General features: G+C 51.5%; 1 protein-coding gene across 50 annotated transcripts in view; it reads left to right on the top strand.

The window, feature by feature from the left end:
- MAP4K4 (mitogen-activated protein kinase kinase kinase kinase 4) overlaps nt 1-25,376 on the top strand; it is a 151,295-nt gene that overhangs the window by 50,950 nt on the left and 74,969 nt on the right. For all 50 annotated transcript variants that reach the window (XM_042246409.1, XM_012173748.4, XM_042246387.1 and 47 more), the window contains exon 3: nt 22,076-22,132. In XM_042246409.1, the coding sequence (XP_042102343.1) occupies nt 22,076-22,132 (57 nt within the window). The remainder of the gene's footprint in view (nt 1-22,075; nt 22,133-25,376) is intronic.

Here is a 25,376-nt window from a genome sequence, read left to right as displayed (position 1 = left end):
GTTCTTTAAGAGCTGACTCCCAGACACAGAGATGCCTGTATACAAACTGTCAATAGATAAGATGCTCTGCTTAAAAAAAAAAAGTGGCAAGGCAGGCTCAAATACTGTTAGAACAATACAGATTTTTTGTTTTTTTAAGCTCAAAATGGAGTCTTCCACCTTGTTGGCACTTAGATAGAGACTAGATTGACTCCAGAGAACCACCTTTCCATCTTAGGAATTGTCTGAACTCCAGGAAGCGAGTGCTGGCGAAGCAGTGGTGACTGGGGCTGCAAGGTGAGGCCTTGGTGTTCTGTGACCTTGCTGTAGAAGGTCAGGCGCTGATGTGGCACCTCGGGTGTCTTCTCAATTGTAAATCGAGATTCGGGGGTTTGCTGACATTAGGCATTTCCCCTCACACGCCTTCTGTGGTTTCGTAGATCAGGGAGATGGTGGTGCTCCATCTTCTCCAGTGCTCCACCTGGGACTTCGCTCGGGCCCAGACATCCAGCAAGATTGCTGCGGCATCTTTGTGTGGCTGTCAGTGGGGTGCCGGGGTACAGGTGTGAGAGGGGGTCAGCCCTTCCCCCAGAGACCGTCTCACTTTGCAGGCAGCTAGTTAGATTCCAGCGAAGAGTGGGCACTCGGAGAAGATAGGAGCGCTGAATCTCTTTAGCTACCACTTTCCAGTTGCAGCACCTGTGCGGAGGTGAAGGGGGTGAGAGCACCTGTGCGGAGGTGAGGAGGGTGAGCACCTGTGCGGAGGTGAAGGGGGTGAGAGCACCTGTGCGGAGGTGAGGGGGGTGAGCACCTGTGCGGAGGTGAAGGGGGTGAGAGCACCTGTGCAGAGGTGAAGGGGGTGAGAGCACCTGTGCAGAGGTGAAGGGGGTGAGAGCACCTGTGTGGAGGTCAGGAGGGTGAGCACCTGTGCGGAGCTGAAGGGGGTGAGAGCACCTGTGCAGAGGTGAAGGGGGTGAGAGCACCTGTGCGGAGGTGAGGAGGGTGAGCACCTGTGCGGAGGTGAAGGGGGTGAGAGCACCTGTGCGGAGGTGAGAGGGGTGAGCACCTGTGCAGAGGTGAAGGGGGTGAGAGCATTTGTGCGGAGGTGAGGGGGGTGAGCACCTGTGCGGAGGTGAAGGGGGTGCGAGCACCTGTGCAGAGGTGAAGGGGGTGAGAGCACCTGTGCGGAGGTGAGAGGGGTGAGCACTTGTGTGGAGGTGAAGGGGTTGAGAGCACCTGTGCGGAGGTGAGAGGGGTGAGCACTTGTGTGGAGGTGAGGGGGTTGAGAGCACCTGTGCAGAGGTGAGGGGGGTGAGCACTTGTGTGAGGGTGAAGGGGGTGAGAGCACCTGTGCGGAGGTGAGGGGAGTGAGAGCACCTGCGCAGAGGTGTGAAGGGGGTAAGCACCTGTGCGGAGGTGAGGGGGGTGAGCACCTGTGGGGAGGTGAAAGGGGTGAGCACTTGTGCAGGGGTGAGCACTTGTGCGGAGGTGAGGGGGATGAGAGCACCTGTGCAGAGGTGAAGGGGGTGAGCACCTGTGTGGAGGTGAAGGGGGGTGAGAGCACCCGTGTGGAGGTGAGGGGGGTGAGCCCCTGTGCAGAGGTGAAGGTAAGTGGTTGCAGCCAACTGACTCCCAGTGGGTCTGTTAGCATGGACAAAAATTAACCCTTCTCCATCTGCTTATTTGTCTGGAAAAATAGACCCGAGGGTCGCTGCCAAGCAGAATTGTTTGCAGGACTAGAAAGTGTGTGGAAAGTGAATTGACTTTTGTTCAGTATTAGGTAAATAGTGTCACGATTCAGGTCACGACCTTTGGCATTAGGAATTGTGACACCCAAATTTCCAGGTGCTTTGTTTTGAAAACCTAGAAGAAGTCCTCCCGGAGAGAAGATGGAATCTGGGAACTGCCACTTCCCGATGAAAGACTGAGTGTGCCCTGGCCTTGCTGGGGTGGTGGGTTCATAGCCAGCTCCTGTAGCTCGGGGGTGCTGTCCCCTGCCCCCTGGGGCAGAGAGCCCCCCTCTCCCCCAGCGACTTGGGTTCCTGGGGGTGTGGAGGACCAGGGATGCTGTCAGAGGAGGGCTGTCTGAATAGACCCTCTGTCTGCTGGGCCCTCATAGTCCCATTCAGGCCTGAGCACAGAAGTACTTTTGATCCTGACTGCTGAGTTGTCAGCGCTCGTGGAGGTGAAATGGCCAGAGTGGTGCAGGGGCGGTCCGCAGGGGCTCAGGCCGCCTGACTGGGGGCTCTTTTAACAAAAGCCTGGCAGGGGATGGGGTTTCCTCATTCCAGATCGCTGTGCAGAACCCCCAAGCATGTGGCGGACAAAGCAGCTCTGTTGCCCGCTGAGACGCCTGTGGCTCGACAGCCCCCCACCCCGCGTGGGTGTGAGTGGGACTGCGCCGAGACTGGGCGCTGAGAAGCAGAGGCCTGCTTTCTGTATGTTTAGAAATTTCGCAAAGAAAACTGGGGAAGTACTTCCGCTTTTGAAGCAGTTAATCTATGGGCTGTCTTTTATTTTTTTAATTTATTTTTACTTGAAGGATACTTGCTTTCCAATAATGTGTTGGTTACAGGTTGTATTTTAAAATGTAGACTCATACTTTTAAAGGTGGTTCCTTGCCAGAGTGACTTTTGGCCTTTTTAAAGCTGACTTGTTTAATGTTTCACAGTAAAAGAGTGCACCCCCTCCTCCAAGGGGTGGGAGGTGGGGGATGCTCTTGGCAGCCGCCCATGGGCCCTTCTTACCCTCTACTGCTGCTGAGAAAACTTCCTCCCTTCAGTCCGTAAATTAAACTGTTGCGAGCCTCTGTGCTGTGCAAGTCTTTGAGATGAGGTTACTGGGCTGACTGGCCCTCTTCTTTCTGAGCAGGTGGGGGCTGCGAGGCTGGTGGGGTCTCATGGGTAGCTGGGGAGGGAAGTCGGGGGGCTTGTGAATCGGGGAAATTGATTTGGTTTTTGTGTTGGGGGACCATATTCATGTCTTAGAGGTGGGTCGTGGGAACTCTCAGGTTTGTGGGGTTACCTTGGCATCATCGACTCCATGGATATGAGTTTGAGCAAACTCCAGGAGATAAAGAGGACAGGGGAGCCTGGCATGCTGCAGCTCATGGGATCGTAGAGTCAGGCATGACTAAGTGACCAAACAGCAACAGCCAGGTGTCTTTCAAGTGACCCCTCAGCGGTAGAAAGAGACAGCCAATTTGAATCCATTGGCAAGTTCTGAAGGAGATTTCTTTTTAAGCCTCCAGTTTCCAGCAACAATCAGATTTAGAACTTTATTGTTTAACAGTTAGATTTTTGATTTTTTTTTCTTTTTTCTTTTTCCTTTTTCAGGTTTTCTTAAACATCGCCTGTTGTTTCCTAACTTGTTTCCAGCTTCATTTTGTGTTTCCCATGCTTGGAGATAATTCTTGCAAGCTCTGTGGTTGCAGAGGTTGAGGTGACTTCTTTGCATGGGAGAGATTTGTTGATGGCAGAAGGGGATGACTGGATGGAACGGTAGGCAGGGGACCCCATCTGGAGAGGAGAATCTTGGAGACGTGTTTGGGACTCTCTTTCAGAAAGAGCAAACAACAGCAAATGTGAACCCCCACTGGAAGTAGGGGGAGACGCTCTGGGTTTTCTTAGAATTTAAAAAAAATTTTTTTTTTTTTTTTTTTTTAACATTGTAAAGAGCTTCTCTCTTCTCCCACATGTTAAGGCTTTTCAGAAGCTCTTCTTGAACTTGGAGTTCAGGAATTTTCTCCTCCTGGCATGTCTTCAGCTTTCAGTTCAGTTCAGTTGCTCATTTCCTACTCTTTTCAACCCCCTGGATTGCAGCACGCCAGGCTTCCCTGTCCATCACCTACTCCTGGAGCTTGTTCAAACTCATGTCCATGGAGTCGGGGATGTCATCCAACCATCTGATCTTCTGTCGTCCCCTTCTCCTCCTGCCTTCAATCTTTCCCAGCCCCAGGGTCATTTCCAGTGAGTCAGCTCTTCGCATCAGGTGGCCAAAGTATTGGAGCTTCAGCTTTAGCATCAGTCCTTCCTATGAATATTCAGGGTTGATGTCCTTTAGGATTGACTGGTTTGATCTTGCAGTCCAAGGGACTCTTAAGAGTCTTCTCCAACACCACAGTTCAAAAGCATCGATTCTTTGGCGCTCAGCTTTCTTTATAGTCCAACTCTCACATCCATACATGACTACTGGAAAAACCATAGCTTTGACTAGATGGACCTTTGTCAGCAAAGTAATGTCTCTGCTTTTTAATATGCTGTCTAGCTTGGTCATAGCTTTTCTTCCAAGGAGCTGCAGTCAGCATCTGCAGTGATTTTGGAGGCCAAGGAAGTAAAGTCTGTCACTGTTTCCATTGTTTCTCCATCTATTTGCCATGAAGTGATGGGACCGGATGCCATGATCTTTGTTTCTGAATGTTGAGTTTTAAGCCAGCTTTTTCACTCTCCTCTTTCACCTTCATCAAGAGGCTCTTCAGTTCCTCTTCACTTTCTGCCATAAGGGTGGTGTCATCTGCATATCTGAAGTTATTGATATTTTTGCCGGCCATCTTGATTCCAGCTTGTGCTTCATCCAGCCCAGCGTTTCTCATGATGTACTCTGCAGTCTTTGGCTTTGGTTGTGCTGAAGTGTATTGTCTCCAGGTTAACCTTGTCCGTGAACTGTCAGACCCTGGGAGAGAACACCAAATATTGAGCACTTGGTGTGAACACATGTCTCACCTTTGGAGATGCTTCTACCTGTTTTTATCCACAGCAGAGTCCTTCCTGGGCAGAGTTCTTGGGTCGCCTCGACTGACTCTCTGTACTTGGGGGTACATGGCAGGTTGTCCCAGCCTCTCACGAGGCAGGAAATTTGCTCTAATAGTTGCTGTGACAACTTGGTGTACTAAATAACTAGGTTACAACAGAGCTGTAATATTCTGTTGCTTGTGCTTAGACCTGTTATTTTTTCCCCCTTTTTCTTACTTTCCCACAAATAAAACAGACTTTTAGATTTGGTGGCTTACAATAAAGCGGCACTGTTGTTCCAATAAAAGTTTGGCTTTCAGACACTTTTGGAGTCACTCATTGAAACACAGATTTTCTTTCCTTTTTTTCTTTCTTAATTGTTACTTATTTGTCTGCTTTCTCTTTGCACGTGGTTTGTTACTGCAGTTACTCAAGGTGGCCCCTCCCAAGTATATAATTTTCTTGCATCATGATTATAGTAATATTTTAATATCATAATGATTTGGGGGCACTAACGTAACTGTGTGTTTGCCTCCCCACATCCAGTTGGGGGGTACACTTTGTCCTTTTCACCTGTTTCCACCCATTTCCTCTGTAATTGACCAGTGGGCGTGGGAGGTAGAGGACATTACAGTAAGTCCCCTGCATACGAGCCTGCACGCCTCACACTCGCAAAGATGCGCGAGTGAGCCTGCAGCTCTCCCTCCATCCCCTGTTGCTGGTGATCCTTCAGCTCTTCCAGGAAGTAACTCTTCTTTGTTCACCCCTGTACTCCAGCAGTTGGACTGTTAGTCCTCTACTTCTCAGGGTACTGGACTGTAAGATTAGAAATGTTTTTTGTTTGCTTTTACTGTGCTATTTATGTGAAAGTATTATAAAGCTACTCCAGTACAGTGCTGTGTAGTTGACTGTGTTAGTTGGGTACCTAGGCTGACTTTGTTGGATTTTCGAATGCATTCTCTGAACAGAACTCATTCACGTGTGGGGGACTTACTGTATTTAATGTAGGCTGCTTTCCTTTTAAGAGTCGGAACTGCTTTTGCCAAAGGATAAAGTGTTGGATTAGAAAAAACAAAGCGAGCTCTTCAACGAGCCGAAAACGCTTGCGTTCTGACCTGCCATGCTCCGTGGCCAGATTCGGCTTAGCCACGATGTGCTTTCGGTTACAGGCTTCCCAGAGACCCAGGTTTGATCCCTGGGTCAGGAAGACCCCCTGGCGAAGGGCATGGCACCCCACTCTAGTATTCTTCCCTGCAGAATCCCTTGGAGAGAGGAGCCTTGTGTGCTGCAGTCCATGGGGTCCCAGAGTCAGACATGGCTGAAGTGAATTAGCACAAACGCACACTTTTGGTTAGAGGCCCACATTTGAGACATTTCCCGATTTCCCTTAACATTAGTGTCTCTGCACAAACCCCGCTGCCTGCTTTTGTGTGTGTGTGCCTAGAGAGAGGGCAGTGACACCTCTGCCCCCTGCCCCCAAACCTTGTGTGTGTCTCTTCTGGTGGAGGAGGGTGGGGAGCAGGTGGAAGAGGTGTTCACAGCTGATGACGGGCAATCTAAACTTGGGGTTTTAAGAGCTGCTGGGCGTCCCCAGTGGGGAGACCTGGGTTTGATCCCTGGGTTGGGAAGATCTCCTGGAGGAGGGCATGGCACCCTCCTCCAGCATTCTTGCCTGGAGAACTCCATGGATGGAGGAGCCTGGTGGGCTGCAGTCCATGGGATCACAAAGAGTCAGACAGGACCGAGCGAGTAAGCACAGCACAGCTGCGTGTGTGGCACAAGACAGCCTCTCCTGGCCTGCCGGCGCTCCTGCTGCTCCTCTCCAGGAGCACAGAAGCCTTTTGTTCGCTCCTGGTGAGAAATGCCACTTCTCCGGAGGATCCTGGAGCCAGTGCCCAGCTGCTGTCAGCCTGTCCAGACCCTTCCTGTTCAAAGCTGCGGTGGTGTTTGGTTAGAAAGCTAAAAGAAGAAGCTGGGGTTTTATGTCTTACGTGCTACTTTTGTAGTTTTAGATGAAAGAGAACGTCTTTTTTGCTTTTTGCTTTTGCCAAAATCTTGTGCCTGGGTCTGCTGCACGGCTTCTTGAAAATAATTGTAGTTGATTGAATCTTAAGTGCTGTTATGTGACTTGGCTTTTCTTTCTTTCTCTTAAAAAATTTTTATTTAAATTGAGTGTAGTTGATAGCGGCTTTCCAAGTGGCTCACAGCTTATTAAAAAGTAAGGTCGACAAAGGTCCATATAATGAAAGCTGTGGGTTTTCCAGTAGTCATGTACAAATGTGAGAGTTGGACCGTAAAGAAAGCTGAGCGCTGAAGAAGTGATGCTTTCGAACTGTGGTGCTGCAGAAGACTCTTGAGAGTCCCTTGAACAGTAAGGAGAGCAGGCCAGTCACTCTCAGAGGAAGTCGACCCTGAATATTCATAGGAAGGACTGAGGACGAAGCTGAAGCTCCAGTACTTTGGCCACCTGATGCGAAGAGCCAACTCATTGCAAAAGACCCTGATGCTGGGAAAGGTGGAGAGCAGGAAGAGAAGGGGGCGACAGAGGGCATCACCGACTCAATGGGTACGAGTCTGAGCAAGCTCTGGGAGATGGTGAGGGACAGGGAACCCTGGCATGCTGCAGCCCATGGGATCTCAAAGAGTCGGACACAACTGAGCGACTGAACAACAGCAATAGTATCTGAAGTTAGAGTTCACACACGTAAAAGGGACACCCCAGATGGTTCCTCTAATTTGGTGGACTTCAGTGAATATTGCAAAAAATTCTTCTAAGTCCCAGTTCAGGGAACAGACCTACTAATTGAGGAGGGGCATGCCTGTAGAAGTACTAGTCTCTAGACGAGCTGTGTCCCTTGTGAATTGCTGGGACTCCCTTTCCAGAGATCCTGGTATTCTGTCCAGAAAGGATGAGAAAGAGAAGTGGCTGCAGAGTTTTCTCTGCCGTCTCCCTTCCTGGAGGTATCGTACAAGATGGAAGAAGTAGGGCAGAGAGCAAAAGCCAGAGAGCCAAGGCCGCTGGGATCTGCGTTTCCGTGTTTCATCACTTCCACACCGAGTGAGGCATCGTGTGTGCGTCTCTGCACTGTGGCCTGTGCTGGGCTTGCCGCGAGCATCCTGGGAGGTGGGCAGCGCTGCTTTATCCTGTCGGCAACGTGCAGTCTGGCTGCCCTGGGTTTTCACAAAGCTGGTGCCCCACAGATGGGGGGAGGGTGGTGCTCTTTCGTAAATGCTGTACAATCTCTGGGCCCTCAGGGGTTCTCCTGGCAGCCAGCGCTTCCTTCTCGATGGCAGCACTCGAGACTGGGGTTCAGTCCTTCCATGGCATCCAGGTTTTACCCTGAAATGCAACTTTGTGGTGTGGGGACGTCCTGAGACGAGGAAGATGGGAGAGTGAGGACAGTGAGTGGTCACAGCAGAAGCTCTCAGTGGGCCTGCCTGCTGCCTGCCTGCTGCCTGCAGGGCCCCTGAGCAAACAGGAAAGAGGCCCCAGGTCCGGAAGTGTCTTGGGTTTTAAATCATCCCTACTTCCCTTTAGGATTTAAATGTTATTTCGGAAATTGTCCTGAAGTTGACTTCTGTTTTCTTTTGGCGCGTGCGGCTGTGAGTGAATTCATGTAATCACAGCCGGGATATGGGATGAGTCACCTTGACCCCTCATGCGGTTCCTTGGGGCTCAGAATTGGGGGTTTACAGGACCCCCTCCCCCAGCAGTCTCACCCTCAAGTTTCCTACGTGTTGCTGGGAGGTGACTGTCCAGGGCTTCTGGGGGGTAACAGGTCGGGAGGGGACGTGCCTGGGGGCTTCTGTCCTTTAACCAGCATGGGGTATGGCTGTTCATTTGCTCCGGTAACCAGCATGGGGTATGGCTGTTCACTTGCTCCGGGAAAGGACAGCCCTGACTGGCCACGCCAGAGCCCTGCATCTCACAGTGGATCAGCTCGGGGTCGCATTGGCCTCTCTCTCTCCCGCACTGTATTTCCTGGGAAGGGCTCGTATCTCCCAGTTTATCTATGGAAAGTCTATTGAGGTGGGCCCAGCTTGCTGGGCAGCTCTCAAGGGACTTGAAGGACAGCCATCTGTTGGAAGGTGGCTTGTGAAGGTCATGCCTACACAGCAGTGAGTGACCCATCACACACGCATCCACCACTCATGACTCCTCTCTGGCCCCTGAAAATCTTTGGCTGGGTCCTGTGGTGTGTAGACCCTGGCCGCGGTACCGGGGGTGGGGGATGCGTGTTACCCTCCTGTCCTCTGACTTAGAGTCTCATGATTAGAGATCCATCATCTTGGGCGGCTTTTTTCCCCTTAAAGCAGAACGTCTTACAGCACGCTTGGCGGAGGGCGCGCAGGCCGTCTGGGGGTGGGGGTGCAGGCGGCCTGCGGGAGGGGGTGCAGGCGGCCTGCGGGAGGGGGTACAGATCGACGGCCTGCGGGGGTACAGGCCATCTGCGGGAGGGGGTACAGACGGCCTGCGGGGGTACAGGCCATCTGCGGGAGGGGCTACAGACGGCCTGCGGGGGTACAGGCCATCTGTGGGAGGGGCTACAGACGGCCTGCGGGGGTACAGGCCATCTGCGGGAGGGGGTACAGACAGCCTGTGGGGGTACAGGCCATCTGCGGGAGGGGGTACAGACGGCCTGCGGGGGTACAGGCCATCTGCGGGAGGGGGTACAGACGGCCTGCGGGGGTACAGGCCATCTGCGGGAGGGGCTATAGACGGCCTGCGGGGGTACAGGCCATCTGCGGGAGGGGGTACAGACAGCTTGCGGGGGTACAGGCCATCTGCGGGAGGGGGCTATAGACGGCCTGCGGGGGTACAGGCCATCTGCGGGAGGGGGTACAGACAGCTTGCGGGGGTACAGGCCATCTGCGGGAGGGGGTACAGATGGCCTGCGGGGGTACAGGCCATCTAGGGGAGGGGGTACAGACGGCCTGCGGGGGTACAGGCCATCTGCGGGAGGGGGTACAGACGGCCTGCGGGGGTACAGGCCATCTGCGGGAGGGTGCATAGACCGTCTGGGGGAGGGTGTACAGGTCATCTGGGGCAGAGGGTACAGACTGTCTGCTGGGTCCTGGGTCACACCTGCTGCCCTGGTAGCCTCTTGGCAGCTCCCCGATCCGCCTCCTCCTCCTAGGTCCTGTTCAAATGATGGATTAGCATGGTGGTCCTGGTTGAGGGGATGACTGGGGGGCAGGCGCGGCCAGGGAGATCGTGGCCTGGCGTTCCTGCTGGACCGTGTGTGGTATCCAATGCTGGGGTTTCGCCTCTGCTATCACACTGTCACCTGTGTGTTTCCCGTGACCGGGAGGTGACAACCACCCATTCATTAGCTATAGTGTAAGGCTGAACTTACTATATAGCCTGTGATCTAGGGTGGGGGTGTTTGGGGGTCTTGTAAACTTTTTATTGGCAAAGAGGGTTTTGCTGGTGCCTGCTGGGGGATTTTAAGGACCTCCCAGATGGCGCTAGTGGTAAAGAACCCACCTATCAAAGAAGGAGACATAAGAGATGCAGGTTTGAGAAGGTTAGGAAGATCTCTTAGAGGAGGCCATGCAACCCAGTCCAGTATTCTTGCCTGGAGAATTCCGTGGACAGAGCAGCCTGGCAGGCTGTGGTCCGTGGGGTCACAAAGAGTCAGACACGAATGAAGCAGCTTAGCATGCTGGGACTTTTCTGCTGTGACTCCTGAGGCCGTGCTTAGGGTTATTCTGAATTATTTAGGGGAGATCACAAGGTACAGATGCCCAGGCCCCACTCCTTAGAGATTTTGATCCAGCAGATATGGGTGAGGCCCAAGCACGTATAATTACAAGCAAAGCAAAAAACACCCAGCAGCAAGGACAGACGCTGTCCCGGTGACTGGTCGTCCGCCGTCCCGGGGACTGGCCATCCGCCGTCCCGCCATCAGCCTCGAGTCTGCTGCTGTAGCCTCTGCATGGCAGGCACTGGGTCCAGACCAGCGAGTGCAGGTGTGAAGGTCCGGGTGGTGGGGCTCTGCGGGTAGATGGAGCGCCCCTGCCCGACTCAGGGGGCCGCCTCCACTCAGCCTGCTTCTTCTCCACGTTGTCTCCTGGGGCCCCAGGGCCTAGCTTTAACAAATGTGTTTTTCAAGAGAAACTAAAAGTCTGGGCTTTAGAAACATGCAGCCTCTTCATTTTTAGAATGTTATATTGAAAAAGACAAAAGCAACCATTTCCAACCCCGTCCCAGCCCCAAAACCACTAAAGGAAAGAGATGTCCAGTTGAGGCCATGAGCTATCAGGGAGAGCCTGGTGTGGGCGTCTGGAGAGTGGTTTCTGGCTGTAGAAGTCAAAAAAGTTTTCCCTCAAGATGCCAGGATAACCTGAAACGGTAGACGTGCAGCCATAGTAAGACAGCACACAAGCTGTTTTTAGTACAACTGTTCATCGGCTTTCACTCGTATCCAGTAATTGAACTTTGAGTTTGAGCAAGCACCGGGAGATGGTGGAGGGCAGGGAAGCCTGGCGTGCTGCAGTCCAGGGGGTCGCAAAGAGTCGGACACAACCGAGCAAGTGAACACACACAGCTCAGTAGCCGTGCTGTCGCTCAGTCGCTCGGTGTGTCTCGCTCTTTGTGACTCTGTGGACTGAAGCACGCCAGGCTTCCCTGTTCTTCACCGTCTCCCGGAGTCTACTCAAAACTCGCGTCCGTCGAGTCGATGAGGCTATCCAACCATCTCATCCTCTGTCGCCCACTTCTCCTCCTGACCTCAACCTTGCCCAGCATCAGGGCCTTTTCCACTGAGTTGGCTCTTCGCATCAGCTGGCCACGGTGCTGGAGCTTCAGCTTTAGCATCAGTCCTTTCAGTGAATAAGCAGAGTTGATTTTCTTTAGGACTGAATAGTTTGATCTCCTTGCTCTCCAAGGGACTCTCAAGAGTTTTTCCCAACACCACAGTTCAAAAGCATCAATTCTTTGGTGCACAGCCTTCTTTAATACTTGGTATGTGGCTAATAAAGTCATCAATATGCAATGATGTAGACCATAAATCTAGGGATTTATTTTTCAGTCAGAAACGTCTTTTCTCCTCCGACTGTCGTCTTGAGAGAAAGAAGGGAGACTGGTTTCAGTGCTGGGTTGAGAGATCACAGCCAGGCTCTGCCAGCGGAGGCCCCAGACTTCAACCCTGCAGCCGAGTTTTGCCGAAGAGAAGCAGTATAGGTGGGTGGTCAGCGGGGAAATCTTGTAGCTGCTTTTGGCTGTAGCCTGTGGTCCTGCCTCTCGCCACCTCCTCTCTAACTCAGCTTTGCAGGAGGCAGTGGGCAGTGCTGGGTCTGGCTTGCCATGCCCAGAGAGGCCCCTGCCCTCCTGTGTGCTGGGCAGGCCCATTTCATAGACACCCTGCAGTGGGATGTCCTTGAGCTGTTGACAAGAGGGCATAGAGCGTGTCACCTCTGTGGAAGCTGCCTAGGACCTTCCTGTCACCTGCAAGCCACAAGGATGTGGCTCTGGCCGAGGAAGGGCTGGCAGCGCCTGCGCGGTGGTTTCTCTATAAGTCAGTTGTGGGTCCCAAGATCCTGCAGGGCAAGTCGTTGATTACTCCTCCTCCAGCTCTGCCCAGATGACGGGGTGCCGGAGAGGCCTCCCTGGATAAAACAGCAGCCACCCCCACCCCTGGTACACAATCTCCTCACTCGGCTAGATTTTTCTCTAGAAAAAAAGAGAAAACCATCAGTGGATTTCCTCGTGTATGGCTTGTGTCCCCTCTTGGAATGACAGCAGAGCCTCACTGCTTCATTCGTGGGCCTCTCTGGTGTGTAGACCAGACTGATGAACCACGGTACCACCCCGGGGAGCTGGTCAGAGCCATCGACATCTGATGGTGAGATGGCTGTGCTTCTCGGAAGTTAAGGGGCTCATTCAGGGTCATCAGTCTGTTCAGTGGCTGAGTGAGCAGTTGACTCAGATGATCAACATTTCTTTCCGCCTTGAAGGTCGTGGGTTTATCAGTTGCTGAGCTGTGTCCGACTCTTTGCGAAACCATGGACTGCCAGGTGCCAGACTCCTCTGTCCGCCACTTTCTCCCAGAGTTTACTCACATTATTGTCCCTTGATTCGGTGATGCAGTCCACCCATCCCATCCTCCACTGCCCCCTTCTCCTTTTGCCTTCAGTCTTTCCCAGCATCAGTCTTTTCCAGTGAGTTGGCTCTTCGCATCTGCTGGCCAAAATATTGGAGCTTCAGCTTCAGCATCAGTCCTTCCAGTGAATATTCAGGGTTGATTTCCTTTAGAATTGACCTGATTGATATCCTTGCAGTCCAAGGGACTGGTTTATCTTAGGGAAGCAAAATTTGGTGTATTTGTGGCTTGGAGAGTTTCAATTCAGTTCCATGGGTTAATTTTGGATGCTTGTGGCTGTAGGTTGAAGAGAGGAACTGCCCTGGATTGGCGAGTCCTTTCACAGATTTCTCTCCTCAGCGGGTTGATGAAAGGGAAGGTGGGCTGGAGCTCTGTGTCCCGGGGAGGAAGCAGTGGTGCTTGAGTTGATGGCATGGGTGCGTCATTTCCGGCGAGGGAAACTTTATGAAGGTGGGTTTTCTCTTTTACCTCCTTTTAAAGGAGGAACGGGGGAATTATGGATAATGAACGAAGTATCTAATGCATATTCAGCAGAGGCAAGTTAGGAGATTAGTGTGTAGAACAAATCTGTTACCTCTTTTTAGGAGGAAGAGTGGAGTTATGAATAATCTTGTGAATTTTTAGCACAGGCGAGTTGAGTTGTATGCAGACTCTGAAAACCAGAGGGAAAACAAACAGTGCCCCTAGAGACCACATACCAGGGCCGTAGACACAGCAGGGGAAGTGGTTCGGGTTCAGAAACCAGGTTATTCTTGAATTTAGAAGTCATTCAGTAAGACACAAAGCTGATTTTATATAAATACTGGAAATACATCCAGGCTCAAGGGCCGTGTTATTTTGGAGTCAGCGTCTTGAAGGGTTGAGGAAAAGCAAGGAACAATTTGAAAGCCTTAATTGAAGGTTGGGTTAGTGATGACTGGGAAGGTCCGTGGGCGGAGCAGGAGCCCAGAATGGAACAGAGTCCCTTGCATCACTTAACCTCTTGCCTTTGGACTCCTGTCTGAAACTTCTAACCTTTTACTCTAAGCCAATGACAGGAGCTCAGTTTGAGTGCTTTAATGATGCTTAAAAGTATTATTTCAATATTGAAATGACTGTGGGTGTAATTCGAAACATTGTGTGTATTGTGAAGTCACAGGGGAGAAATGTCGGAAAACATCTTGAAGGGGTGGGGGTCGAGGTGGGAGAAGGAAGAAGAGGACACAGAATCCCGTCTCTTCTTTTGTTCTAAGCGGTCAGCTGCTGTGCCGAGCAGTGCGTGCAGGCTGAGTCACTTCAGTCGTGTGAGACTGTTAGTGACTCCATGGCCTGCAGCCCACCAGGCTCCTCTGTCCATGGGATTCTTCAGGCAAGAATACTGGAGTGGTTGCCATTCCCTCCTCCAGGGGGTCTTCCTGACCCAGGGATTGAACTCTGGTCTCTTAACATCTCCTGCATCGGCAGGTGGGTTCTTTACCAAGAAAAGAGACAATATGCCCTAATTTGAAACAGAGGAGTATGGGTTACCCTGCATTTTGGTTGAGGGAAGGTTGAAGAGAGAGGTGTTCACACAAAGAATTATAAACATGGATCATTACTCTTGCAGCTATTGAAGTAAAAGAACTTGACTTGAAGTAAGAAAAATATATCAGTATCTGATTAGATACATGTATTTGGTATACATATATATCAAGTGCTATTCATTTGACATCATTTTGCTGTCAAAGGTCCATCTACTCAAAGTTGTGGTTTTTCCAGGAGTCAGGTTACAGATGTGAGAGTTGGACCATGAAGAAAGCTTAGTGCCGAAGGACTCTGGAGAGTCCCCTGGACTGCAGCGAGATAAATCAGTCAATCCTAAAGGAAATCAACCCTGAATATTCACTGGGAGGACTGATGCTGAAGCTCCAGTACCTTGGCCACCTGATGCGAAGAGCTGACTCATTGGAAGAGACCCTGATGCTGGAAAAGATTGAGGAAAAGAGGAGAAGGGGACAACAGAGGATAAGATGGTTGGATGGCATCACTGAATCAATGGACGACATGAGTTTGAGCAAACTCTGGGAGATAATGAAGAACAGGGAAGCCTGGCACGCTGCAGTCCATGGGGTCACAAAGAGTCAGACATGACTTAACAGCTGAACAACAACAAACATATTTGTATGTGAAATAAAACAACTAATGAAAAAATAGTTTTCTTTACTTCTTTAAAAAATTAACAGACATTTTAATCATAAAAATACCGATAGTATAGGAAAGTAGAGAAAGAGGAACTTATTATTTTTAGTAGCTTCAGACAATCAGCAAATAGGAAAATAATATATGCAGCTCTTCCTGTGAGAGCCTGTCAGTAAGGGAGTATTTGTTTTATGGGTCATGGGTGTCTCCTTTGGTGTCTTGTCTTTTATCCACTGCAGAATCACATCACCTTCAGGAGGATGGTGTTTGAATTTATCTTGTCCGAGTCCTGTGATGGATGTTAGGTATCGCGTTTCCAGAGTTTTGACTGCTCTGCTCACCTGTGGAATAGGGTGCCTTTTCTGTTAGTGACTGAGGTAGAAGGTAACTTCATACAGAGATTGGCCCCCAGTAAAGGGTTTGGAGTTTTGTGTGTGTGTTCATCCTGTGCTGTTAAATCCTTTTTAAAGTTGTTCAGTCTGAAGTCAGTTGGGTATTTCTGGTGTGCTGAGGAAAAGGGAGCTCAGCCCAAGTGTGTAGTATATGTTGGGCCTTCCCAGGTGGCTCAGTGGTAAAGAACCTGCCTTCTGACGCAGCAAACGAGCCTTCGATCCCTGGGTCGGGAAGATCTCCTGGAGGAGGAATGGCGAAACCCACTCCAGGATTCTTGCCGGAAGATCCCATGGACAGAGGAGCCTGGTGGGGCTGCAGTCCATGGAGTCGCGGAGTTGGACACGACTGAGCGACTCGGCATGCGAACTCTTGGTTGTGCGCTGGCGTGTGGGATCTTGTTCCCTAAGCAGGGATAGAACCCAGCCCTCTGTACTGGGAGCATGGAGTGCGCCACCAGGGAGGTGCCAGACACCAGGCGTCTTTATAGGGCAGCTGCCCTCTCTTCCCACTGGACCCACTGCCCAGACACAGAGACACGAAGGCTCACACGCAGACTCACACACACATGCACACGTGCGTGTGCACACACACACACATACACGTGTGTACACACACATCCCTCCTCACCTCCCAGGACACTTGTCTCCTCCCTCTGGCCCTGTCACTCCATGCACATCCAGCCTGTCTCCACTTGGCAACTGAAGGAGGTGTTTGCTCCAGTGATAGCTCACGTAACTGGAACTTAGCTTGCTGTCTGGCCAGCCCCCACCCCATGTCTGTTCTAGAACACAGCTGAAAGTGACTGAACAGGCCTGCAGAGCCCAGATGACTGGGCCTTTTCTTTGCTGAAGTATTCCTGCCTGACGTAATATTCCCTGTGGCTCTCACTTAATTGCAAGGACAGGATAGTAATTGATGTTCATAATGATTTCCCTGAGCCATTAAGAAAAGCATCTTTAATGTACTCAGGATTTCAGGCTTTAGGAAGATTTCCATCCAGATCAGTCTCTTAAAAAAGAGATGTGGTGCATAAATTATTTCACTACCTGCCAGCTCAGCTGTGCGACGGGCCTCTCACTCGTTGCCCTCTCATTCATTACGAGTGGGCGCTGGGGCTCATGTGCTGTCGGTTTTGGCTGTTTTAGTTTTTGTAGAAGTCAGAAGTCTGCACATTCCCTGCTGCTGCTGCTAAGTCACTTCAGTTGTGTCTGACTCTGTGCGACCCCACAGACAGCAGCGCACCAGGCTTTCCCGTCCCTGGGATTCTCCAGGCAAGAACACTGGAGTGGGTTGCCATTTCCTTCTCCAGCACATTCTCTGCTATTGAGGCATAAATTTCTTTAAAGAGAGCATTGTTCTCCTTGCGGCACCTCCAGCCTAAGTCGAGCAGAATTCTGTTGTTGTTCAGTCGCTAAGTCATGTCTGACTCTTTGCAACCCCATGGACTGCGGCACGCCAGGCTCCTCTGTCCTCCACTCTCTCCCAGAGCTTGCTCAGGTTCATGTCCTTTGAGTTGGTGCTGCTATCTAACTGTCTCATCCTCTGTCACCCGCTTCTCCTCCTGCCCTCAAGCTTTCCCAGCATCAGGGTTTTTTTCCAGTGAGTCAGCTATTTGCATCAGGTGGCCAGAGTATTGGAGCTTCAGCATCAGTCTCAGTCCTTCTAGTGAATATTCAGGGTTGATTTCCTTTAGGATTCCTATAGAATTTAGAATTCTCTATGGAGGTCTTTTAATTTTCAAGGAATAGAAGCTTGGTTTTCTTATTAAATCACGATTCTTGACCGCATGACACTTAACATTTTCCTGTGTTTTCTCAGTTTTCCTGCTCATCCACAGCCCTGAGCGTGGAACAGAGTGCGAGGTAGATGGACAGGTCGTGATCACAATAGACGGCAGTTACAGGGCCGCAGTGCCCACCTCCCTGTGGGTCTGGGCTTTGGAGCACTCTGGTGAGAAAGTGTGTGCAGTGGATCCTGTTGCCCTTACCTGCTCGGTGTCAGGGGGTGTTCAGGCGTCTGAGCTTCTTCCCGAAGGGCCCTGAGCTGTCTCTCTCCCAAGTTAATTGCTGGGTGCCTTACCTCAGGTGGCTTGGGGACGCTGTTTGGGTAATACGCCCTCTTCCTCTGTTGCGTTTTGTTTTTGTGTTTTTGCAGAATCTTCCTGGAAAAGAGCACTCATATGTGGGGTGTGGTTTGGGGGTTTTCAGTGCAGAACCAACCAGGCTGGTCTTGGCTTGGGGGTGGATGGACATGGAGCCTTAGAAAGTGGTCAGTGCGGCGCTGGGCGCTGAGCTCTTGCCGCCCATCACATGGTCAGCTAGGTTTCATGTTAGCCCTTTAAAGTAAGAGCATGTGAGGGGAATTATCCTTAGAATTAAAACTTTTTTTTTTTAAAGACTTTTGGGTTTTTTTTTAGAGCAGTTTTAGGTTCACAGCAAATTGAGAGGAAGGTCCAGGTATACCTGTTTTCACACATACATATCCCTTCCCTATTATCGGAGCTCCCCTCCCGCCACAGCTGTTAAGGCTGAGGAACCTGCGTTGATACATTGTAATCTCTCGCTTTACACTGCGTTCACTCCCGGTGTTATACAGTCTGTGAGTTTGGACAGCTATGTGGTGACATGAGTCTGTCATCAGAGTATTGTGCAGAGGGTTCTCACTGCCCTAGAGATTCTCTGTGCCCTGCTGGGTGCGTCTCCTGTTCACAGCTGGACTTCTTAGGAGTGAGACGTCTGGGGAGAGAAGACACAGCAGGTGAGCCCCTGGATCGTCTCCTGTTTGCACTGTGGGTTGACTTTCTCATCTGTTCATTGACTGTTTTGATGAACTAGGCTTGCCTGTCCTTTGAGCTCCTGGACCTTTCAGAACATAGTTCTGTTTCTATGGTAAACATAATCAACATTTGTTAGAGCTCGTTTGTTGTAAGTCTAGCTCTGACCGTCCCATATCAAGACCTCAGCTAAGAGGGGTGTGTATCTTTATGGTGATAAATAGCAGAGAGGATATGAGAACTTGAATTTGGGCTTTTTCATGCAAGCGTGGAGAAGCGATGTTCAAAAGTCCGAATGCGTAAGGATTGCTAGCCGTGGACTCCTGCCCCGCTCTTAGAGGACTCTTGGGTCTGGCCCGAGTCTTTGGGCTCTCTCCTCCCCCTTGGCCTGGTGACCCTTGCACGTGTGCTCCTTTCTGGGATCTGGTGAGGATGGTCTGCGGCTCACATCTCAAGGGGACCCTCCCTGCCCCCTGAAATCTTCAGGCTTACCAGGCAGTCCTCGGGGTCTCCACCACTGGCCCCACAGCGTGTCCCATCTGACTCCACCTTTAAAGGTCCTTCGTGTCACCCAGGGTGACCCGGAGCACTCCGCGTCACCCTGTCCTGTTTGCTAAGTGTTTCCGCTACAGACTGCAGTGTTTCTCTGTCACTGCGTAATGCTCCTTCTTGTGGACCGTTTTGCAGCCCTCTCAGCAGGCCCCCCCGCCTCCCTGCACAGGGGTGGTGGGCTGTCCCCTCAGCCTGCAGCTCACATCCTGGCCTCTTGCTGAGAGCAGGCTGCCCTCTGCTTGCCTAGGTTGGTGCTGATGGGCTTTTTGTGCTCGATCGCTCAGTTGTGCCCGACTCTTTTGTCAGCCTGCAGCCCGCCAAGCTCTTCTGTCCATGGGATTCTCCAGGCAAGGATACTGGAGTGAGTTGCTGCTTCCTCCTCCAGGGGATCTTCCCAACCCAGGGATTGAACCCAGGTCTCCTGCATTGCAGGCAGATTCTTGACTGTCTGAGCCAGCAGGGAAGCCCAATGATGGGCTTTGCTCTTAAGCAAATAGAAGGTCAGTTTCAGGCAGTTAATCTGTAAAGCTGTCTCAAATTAAACTCAACAGAAAGCAAAAGCATTCTGATCTCCAGTATTTATTGAAAGAAAATTTGTGAGATAAAAGAAGGAACCAAGAAAAACACATTTTAGTTTCCCAAATCTGTGGGTGAGAGGCTTGAACTTTGCTCACACTCGCCTTCACATTCCAGAGAGGGTTCTTCTGGGGTGTTCTTTCCTCAGCTTTTCCTGATTTCTCATGGGAGAGAGGAGGCCAGGGGCCGACAGCCGGCTTTTAGTTTTGGCTTCTGCATTGCCAGTTGTGTGGGAGCAGCTCCACTGCAGGAACTTGTCCCCGATGGCTCAGTGGGCGAAGAATCGACCTGTAGGGCCGGAGACCTGGGTTCGATCCCTGGGACGGGAAGATCCCTGGAGAAGGAAGGGAATGGCGACCCACTCCAGTATTCTTGCCTGGAGAATCCCATGGACAGAGGAGCCTGGTGGAGTACAGTCCGTGGGGTCACACAGAGTTGGACATGACTGACCAACTGAGCACACCGTTGCAGGAAGAATAACAGGCTTGTGTGGCCAGTTTTGAGGGCCACCTGGTGAGGAGGAGCTGATCTTGGTGTCCCTTACATGGAAGGGCCTGGAGAGTTATCTGTCCTCTTAAGCTCTCCTCTTTCTACTTGGATTCTCGGAAATTATGACTTGGCTTCAGGATCGTGTGGTCATGGCCACCTGGCTGCTGAGTCTCTGCTGGTAAATTAGTCTTCTGTCGCTAGTGGGGAACAAGGTCTAGCTGTACTTGATCACCAGGGCTGCCTTTGGCCCTGTGCTGAGTGCTGCTTTTGCCCCTCCGTCATCTTTTCCCATGACACCCCCATGACACAGGCAGCGCTGTCACTCTGCCGACAGAGGGGGCAGTTTGTGTGGGCACGGTCGTGGTGCCCATGCTGGGCGCCCTGTCCTGCAGCCAGAGAGGGTCATTGGCTCTGCGTGTCTGTTGTGGGCACCACGCTCTGGAGGGGCTGAGCTTCCAGAGCCTGGAACCCTCGGGTGAGAGTCAAAAGGTGGATACGTCAACAGACACTGAATGGTGTTTGGGCAGGTAGTCAACCATGGCCTCTAAGCCCAGTGCCCTGACACACTGTCAGGGTCCACCCTCTACCTCCAAGGGGGAGAGAGCCCCTCAGGTCACATCACGTACAGCGTGGGGCTGGGATTGTGGGTCACCCAACTGTGTTTCTCTGGTGGCTCAGGTGGTAAAGGATTTGCCTGCAATGCAGGAGACCCAGATTCAATCCCTGGGTCGGGAGGATCCCTGGAGAAGTAAATGGCAACCCACTCCAGGATTCTTGCCTGGGAAATCCCATGGACAGAGGAGCCTGGCGGGGTGCAGTCCACGGGGTCACAAAGTCAGACATGACTGAAGTGACTAAACACCAACAGCTGTGGCAGCCTGTCCTTGGGCTGTGTTGGACGCAGGAGGATGTGATGGGAGCGTGAGGCTGATGACGCAAAGGGCACTGGGGGGCTGGCAGTGGGATTGGGTGACAAGGCTGGAGGCAGGGCTCCTGGGACTGACTGGCCCACGAGGAGTGCTCTTCCCTCCCCGCCCCGTGCCACTGCAGAGGTGGGGCTTCTACAGACATCTAAGACAGTGGCTCAGGTGGGGGTGAGGTGGCGGGTCTGCAGGTGGGGGATGTTGGAGGGAGGCTCCAGGCCTGTGGGCTCTGTGTGTCTGGCTTCCCTGCATCCAGGCGGTCCCCAGCCCTGCGCAGAGAGGGACTGCTGGACCCCATCCTGCCGAGACCTCAGAGAGCTGAGACTCAGTGGCAATTCAGTGTCATTTTCATGGAGTTGTTTTGTCCGAGTTGGAATTTGAGTCCCTGCCCAAGCTTTCCGGAATAAATGGAGAGCTTCCCCTCTCGGGTTTCAAGTTCTAAAGTTCATAACTCTTTCCATCACGAGGCCACAGTGAGGCAGCCTCTTGGAAACTCTGAGGTCCTGCCTTCTGTTTCACATTTGCGGCAGAAGGACCGTTTTCTGCAAAGCCCTTAAGGAGAGGGCACTCATGGCGTCGAGGCAGCACATTGTTGCTGGCCGGGGAGATGCCCGCAGAGCAGGGCCGAGAGGGATGGGAGGAGAACCAGTGGCGAGGAGGCTCCTCGTCAGGGCAGGGGATAGGAGAGCAGCATCTAGCTTGTCTGAGGCGCTCATGATACATGAGTAACAAATGTTTATGTCCTGGGCCGGGAATTGTGACCCAGCTGTAAGGCAGTGCTCTCTCTGCACCCCGTCTCTGCATGCACCCCTGCCCCCATCCTTGTTCTGAGTAACCGTGCTGCAGCCTCCCTGCATGAGGACCACAGGAACGTGTCCGGGAAGGTTCTCCGTAAACTCTTGGAAAATCAGGGGCTCTTGGGGGCGCATCAGCAGAAGATGACTGTTATCCATTTTTGATGGTAAATAGTATAATATCTGGGCTTCCCAGACGGCAGTATGATATCTAGACCTTTTTTTTGTTTGTTTTTTGGTTATTTCCTTCATGTGGAATGTTGAGAAGAAAAGACTGATCAACCTGAGGTATGGAAGGAAAGGTTTAAGATGTTCTGATTGAAAGGTAATGATATGTAAATAAAACCCAGGAAAGGAGGGAATTGATTTTTTTTTATCAAAAGTTGTTTGTTATGCTGCTTGTTTGGTTCATTCAGTGTGGTTCATGAAGTCTTACAAACCGATAGAACCATATGGTTCTTTTGGGAGAGCCTGGGGCTTGGTCATCATCACTTTTGGGGAAAAAGCTCAGAAGAGGTGATTTGTCGAAACTTCAGCCATTCTGTTCTCATCATGGTGCAGAGCGTTTGTGCCAATTATCTTTATTTTTTTTTCTGTTTTTCAGGGTCGACATGTTAAAACAGGTCAGCTGGCAGCCATCAAAGTTATGGATGTTACCGAGGTAAGGTTGGGTCACAGATGTTTTCAAATAAATCCTTAGATAAAACACAAGGATCGCGCGCCCCCCCTGCCCGTCCCCCTTCAGCCTCCCCCTATTGAAGAGGAGTTGTTCTGTTTGGAGAATCGATCTTGAGCAAATTACTCTCATGTGACACTGTGGGTTCAGAAGGCTCAGCAGACAAGCTGGCTTAAGTTGTTGCAGATGGGTCCCAAGTAACTAAGAATCAGTAGCGTTTTCTTAAGGAAAAAAAAAAAAAGAGCACATTGGAATGATGTCATCCTTGGCAGCATAATGGACCATAATTGGAAACATCTTCTCTAATGGAAAAGATTTGAGAAGTCATCACCGGGGTCATATGAGTAGGGAGGTTGAGGGGGCGGGTGGAGAAGAGGTTCTCTGGGGTATTGGGCCACATTTGGGCCATTTCTTTTATTTTTGACATGGGGGAAAGAAAACAGATCCCAGCCAAGTTCCCAGAGGTTTGCAAACAGAAACATCTGCTAGAATGCTGAGCAGATTGTTGGCAAAATTTAGTAGCAAAAAATAGTTTTCAGAATGGCCACATGAGGATTTTACTGTGTAGCTTTGGATGGGAATGAGGAGAAGTGAACGCCAATGAAAGGTAAGTGTGTATGTGGCCGTGTGTGATTGTGTGCACATAGGCATGAGTCCACGTTCAATTTATAAAAGTAACCATGGGGTATAATGAGCCAAATCCATCTTCTTTTAAATTTTCATCTGAAACTTTGTCCTCTCGTGATTGCGTTTAACTTGCTTAGTTATGAATAGGGGCTTCTCTGGTGGCTCAGATGGTGAAGACGCTGCCTGCAGTGCAGATGCAGGCGACCTGGGTTCGTTCCCTAGGTGGGAAGGAGAAGGGAGTGGCAACCCACTCCAGTATTCTTGCCTGGAGAATTCCACAGACAGAGAAGCCTGGTGGTCTACAGTCCCTGGGGTCTCAAAAGAGTCGAACACGACTGAGCGACGTTCAGAGAGAGAATTATGAGTGAGATTTACATCACAGAGTACAGATTATAGAGTAAGCTAACCAGAAACCATGGGGATTCGAGGTGTCTAACTCAAGCTGTAATCTCCCCAAGTGTGGGGCCCGTTGAGGGAGAAGATGGCTAAAGTGGTCCCGGGTGTGCAGCTGACCACCTGGAAGGTCCCCTCCTCTGCCTTCTCCCCTCCATCTCTAGTCACGCTCATTGCCAGCGTGTGGATCGCTTAAGTGAGAATTAGAAAATGTCGTCTCTGGACCGACCACCAGGCAGTTGGGAGAACTTCACAGAAGTATGTGAAGATGTGGTGTTTGATGCAGTGACTGCTCTCTTCTCTCTCTCTCTCTCTCTCTCTCTCTCTTTTTCTCTCTAAATTTTTGGCTGCACTTTGCAGCACTTGAGATCTTACTTCCCCAACCAGGGATCGAACCCATGACCTCTGCATTGAAAGTGCAGTGTGTTAACCTCTGAACAGCCCAGGAAATCCCACTGTCTTTTTTTTTTTTTAAATATTATAAAAAAGTACCCTTGTTTGGCTGGCCAGAGGATTCTTGTAACCTCCTAGGTGATTTCTGTTGTGTTCTAGTGATCCCATTGGATTCTTTTCCAGTTAAATGTTAATTTTAAGATCACAGAGTGGTGAGGGAGCTGCAGATGCTGACTTCCTGTGATTGAAATGGCACAGCGGGTTACTGATGAGGTGCCCCCTGAACAGACCAGTGGGGCCCCTTCCTGCCAGGCTGTGCATGCTGCCTGGTGCATCTCCAACCTCTGACATTTACCAGTGCCCTTCCTGACTTGGTTGTGGGCAGACTCTGGGTACCGTTGTAGACATCGTCTCTGGAAATTCTGTGAGGCATCTGCCACCCGCTGAGAGCGGAGGCTCTTCGCTGGCTTCAGCCCACGCCGCCCCGGCCGCCACCTCTGGGAGCTGTGTGAGCCTGTCTGCGCTGAGGCATCCTCTTCGTCCCCGCAGTGCACACGCACATTGTGTCTGTGCGAGGAACGGTTGTTGCTTGCTGGTTGGTTTGCTGTAAAGTGTAAAATAAGGGAAAGTAAGGGGAACAGTAAGTCCCCCCCTTCCCCCGTGTAGCCGTCAGCATCGTTGGTGCCCTGTGCATCTCCTCACCACTCTGAGCACGGCTCTAAAACACGGACCCGTGTGTGTACCAGACACTTGGGGTGAGTTGCATGCGAAAGGTAGGGCCTTCCCAGGTGGTGCTAGTGGTAAGGAACCCGCCTGCCAGCGCAGGAGATGCAAGAGACGTGGGTTCAGGCCCTGGGTCAGGGAGATCCCCTGGAGGAGGGCATGGCAACGCACTCCAGTATTCTTGCCTGGGAAATCCCATGGACAGAGGGGCCTGGCGGGCTACAGTCCATAGCATTGCAGAGAGTCAGACACGACTGAAGCCCTTAGCACAGCACAGCACATACAAAAGGTATTTCCTTGCCTGAAAGACTCAGGCAGCATTGGATAAATGCATTTTCACGACTCCTTTAATAATAATTATGCAAAACCCACGTGTTCAGGTGAAATGAAAACCAGATGGTGAGTCTTCAGAGCAGATAAAAACCCAACCAACCGTTTGCCGTGTTGCCTCTCAGTAACATTTCTCGTGTGCTGTGTTCATGCAGTGACATCTCTCCAGAGTGACCTCTGACCTGTGAGCAAATGTGATGGTGGGTGGAGAGCTGGTGCGGTCGGCGCCCCGCCCTGGGGAGCATGCCCCCCAAACCTTGCCTTCCAGGGGCCCACCGCCCTGCCCTTCTTGCCAAGCATTGGGAGCAGGAGGGAGAATTGGCCGCTGGCGTTTCTGCTTCCGGCTCCAGCAGGAGGGGCTGTGGGAGAGGGTTCTGGTTGAGAGCAGGGTCCTGCCTGACTTCTGAGTGCACTTGGAGCAAAAAGGTGTGGGTGCTGATCCTGAGGGAGAATCCCAGACTGGCCCCGCCTGTCGAGCCTGCTCCTTGAGGGACACTGAGAGGCGGTTGGTAGGCTCCAGCTTCTTGCTCAGGCTCTGAAGGCCAGAGGAGCAGCAGCTGTGGGGAGCGGGTGGGCGGGGTGGTGCTGTCCCCAGCTGTCAGCTGTCCCTCAGCCCTGAATGAGCCCTCCCGGCTGGCTGCCCTCGGGCTGGCTGCCCTCGGCCGTGTGACCTTGGAAACCAAAGCGGATCGAGAACCCCCACTTGGCCCTGGTGCTTTCTGGGAGACTGAGGAGTCTGGGAAGGAGCCCTTTGTTTGCTGGA

This window comes from Ovis aries, chromosome 3 (assembly GCF_016772045.2).
Source record: "Ovis aries strain OAR_USU_Benz2616 breed Rambouillet chromosome 3, ARS-UI_Ramb_v3.0, whole genome shotgun sequence".
Classification (NCBI taxonomy): domain Eukaryota; kingdom Metazoa; phylum Chordata; class Mammalia; order Artiodactyla; family Bovidae; genus Ovis; species Ovis aries.
Note: the sequence above shows the minus strand (reverse complement) of the source record. Positions and strands in the feature narration are given on the sequence as shown.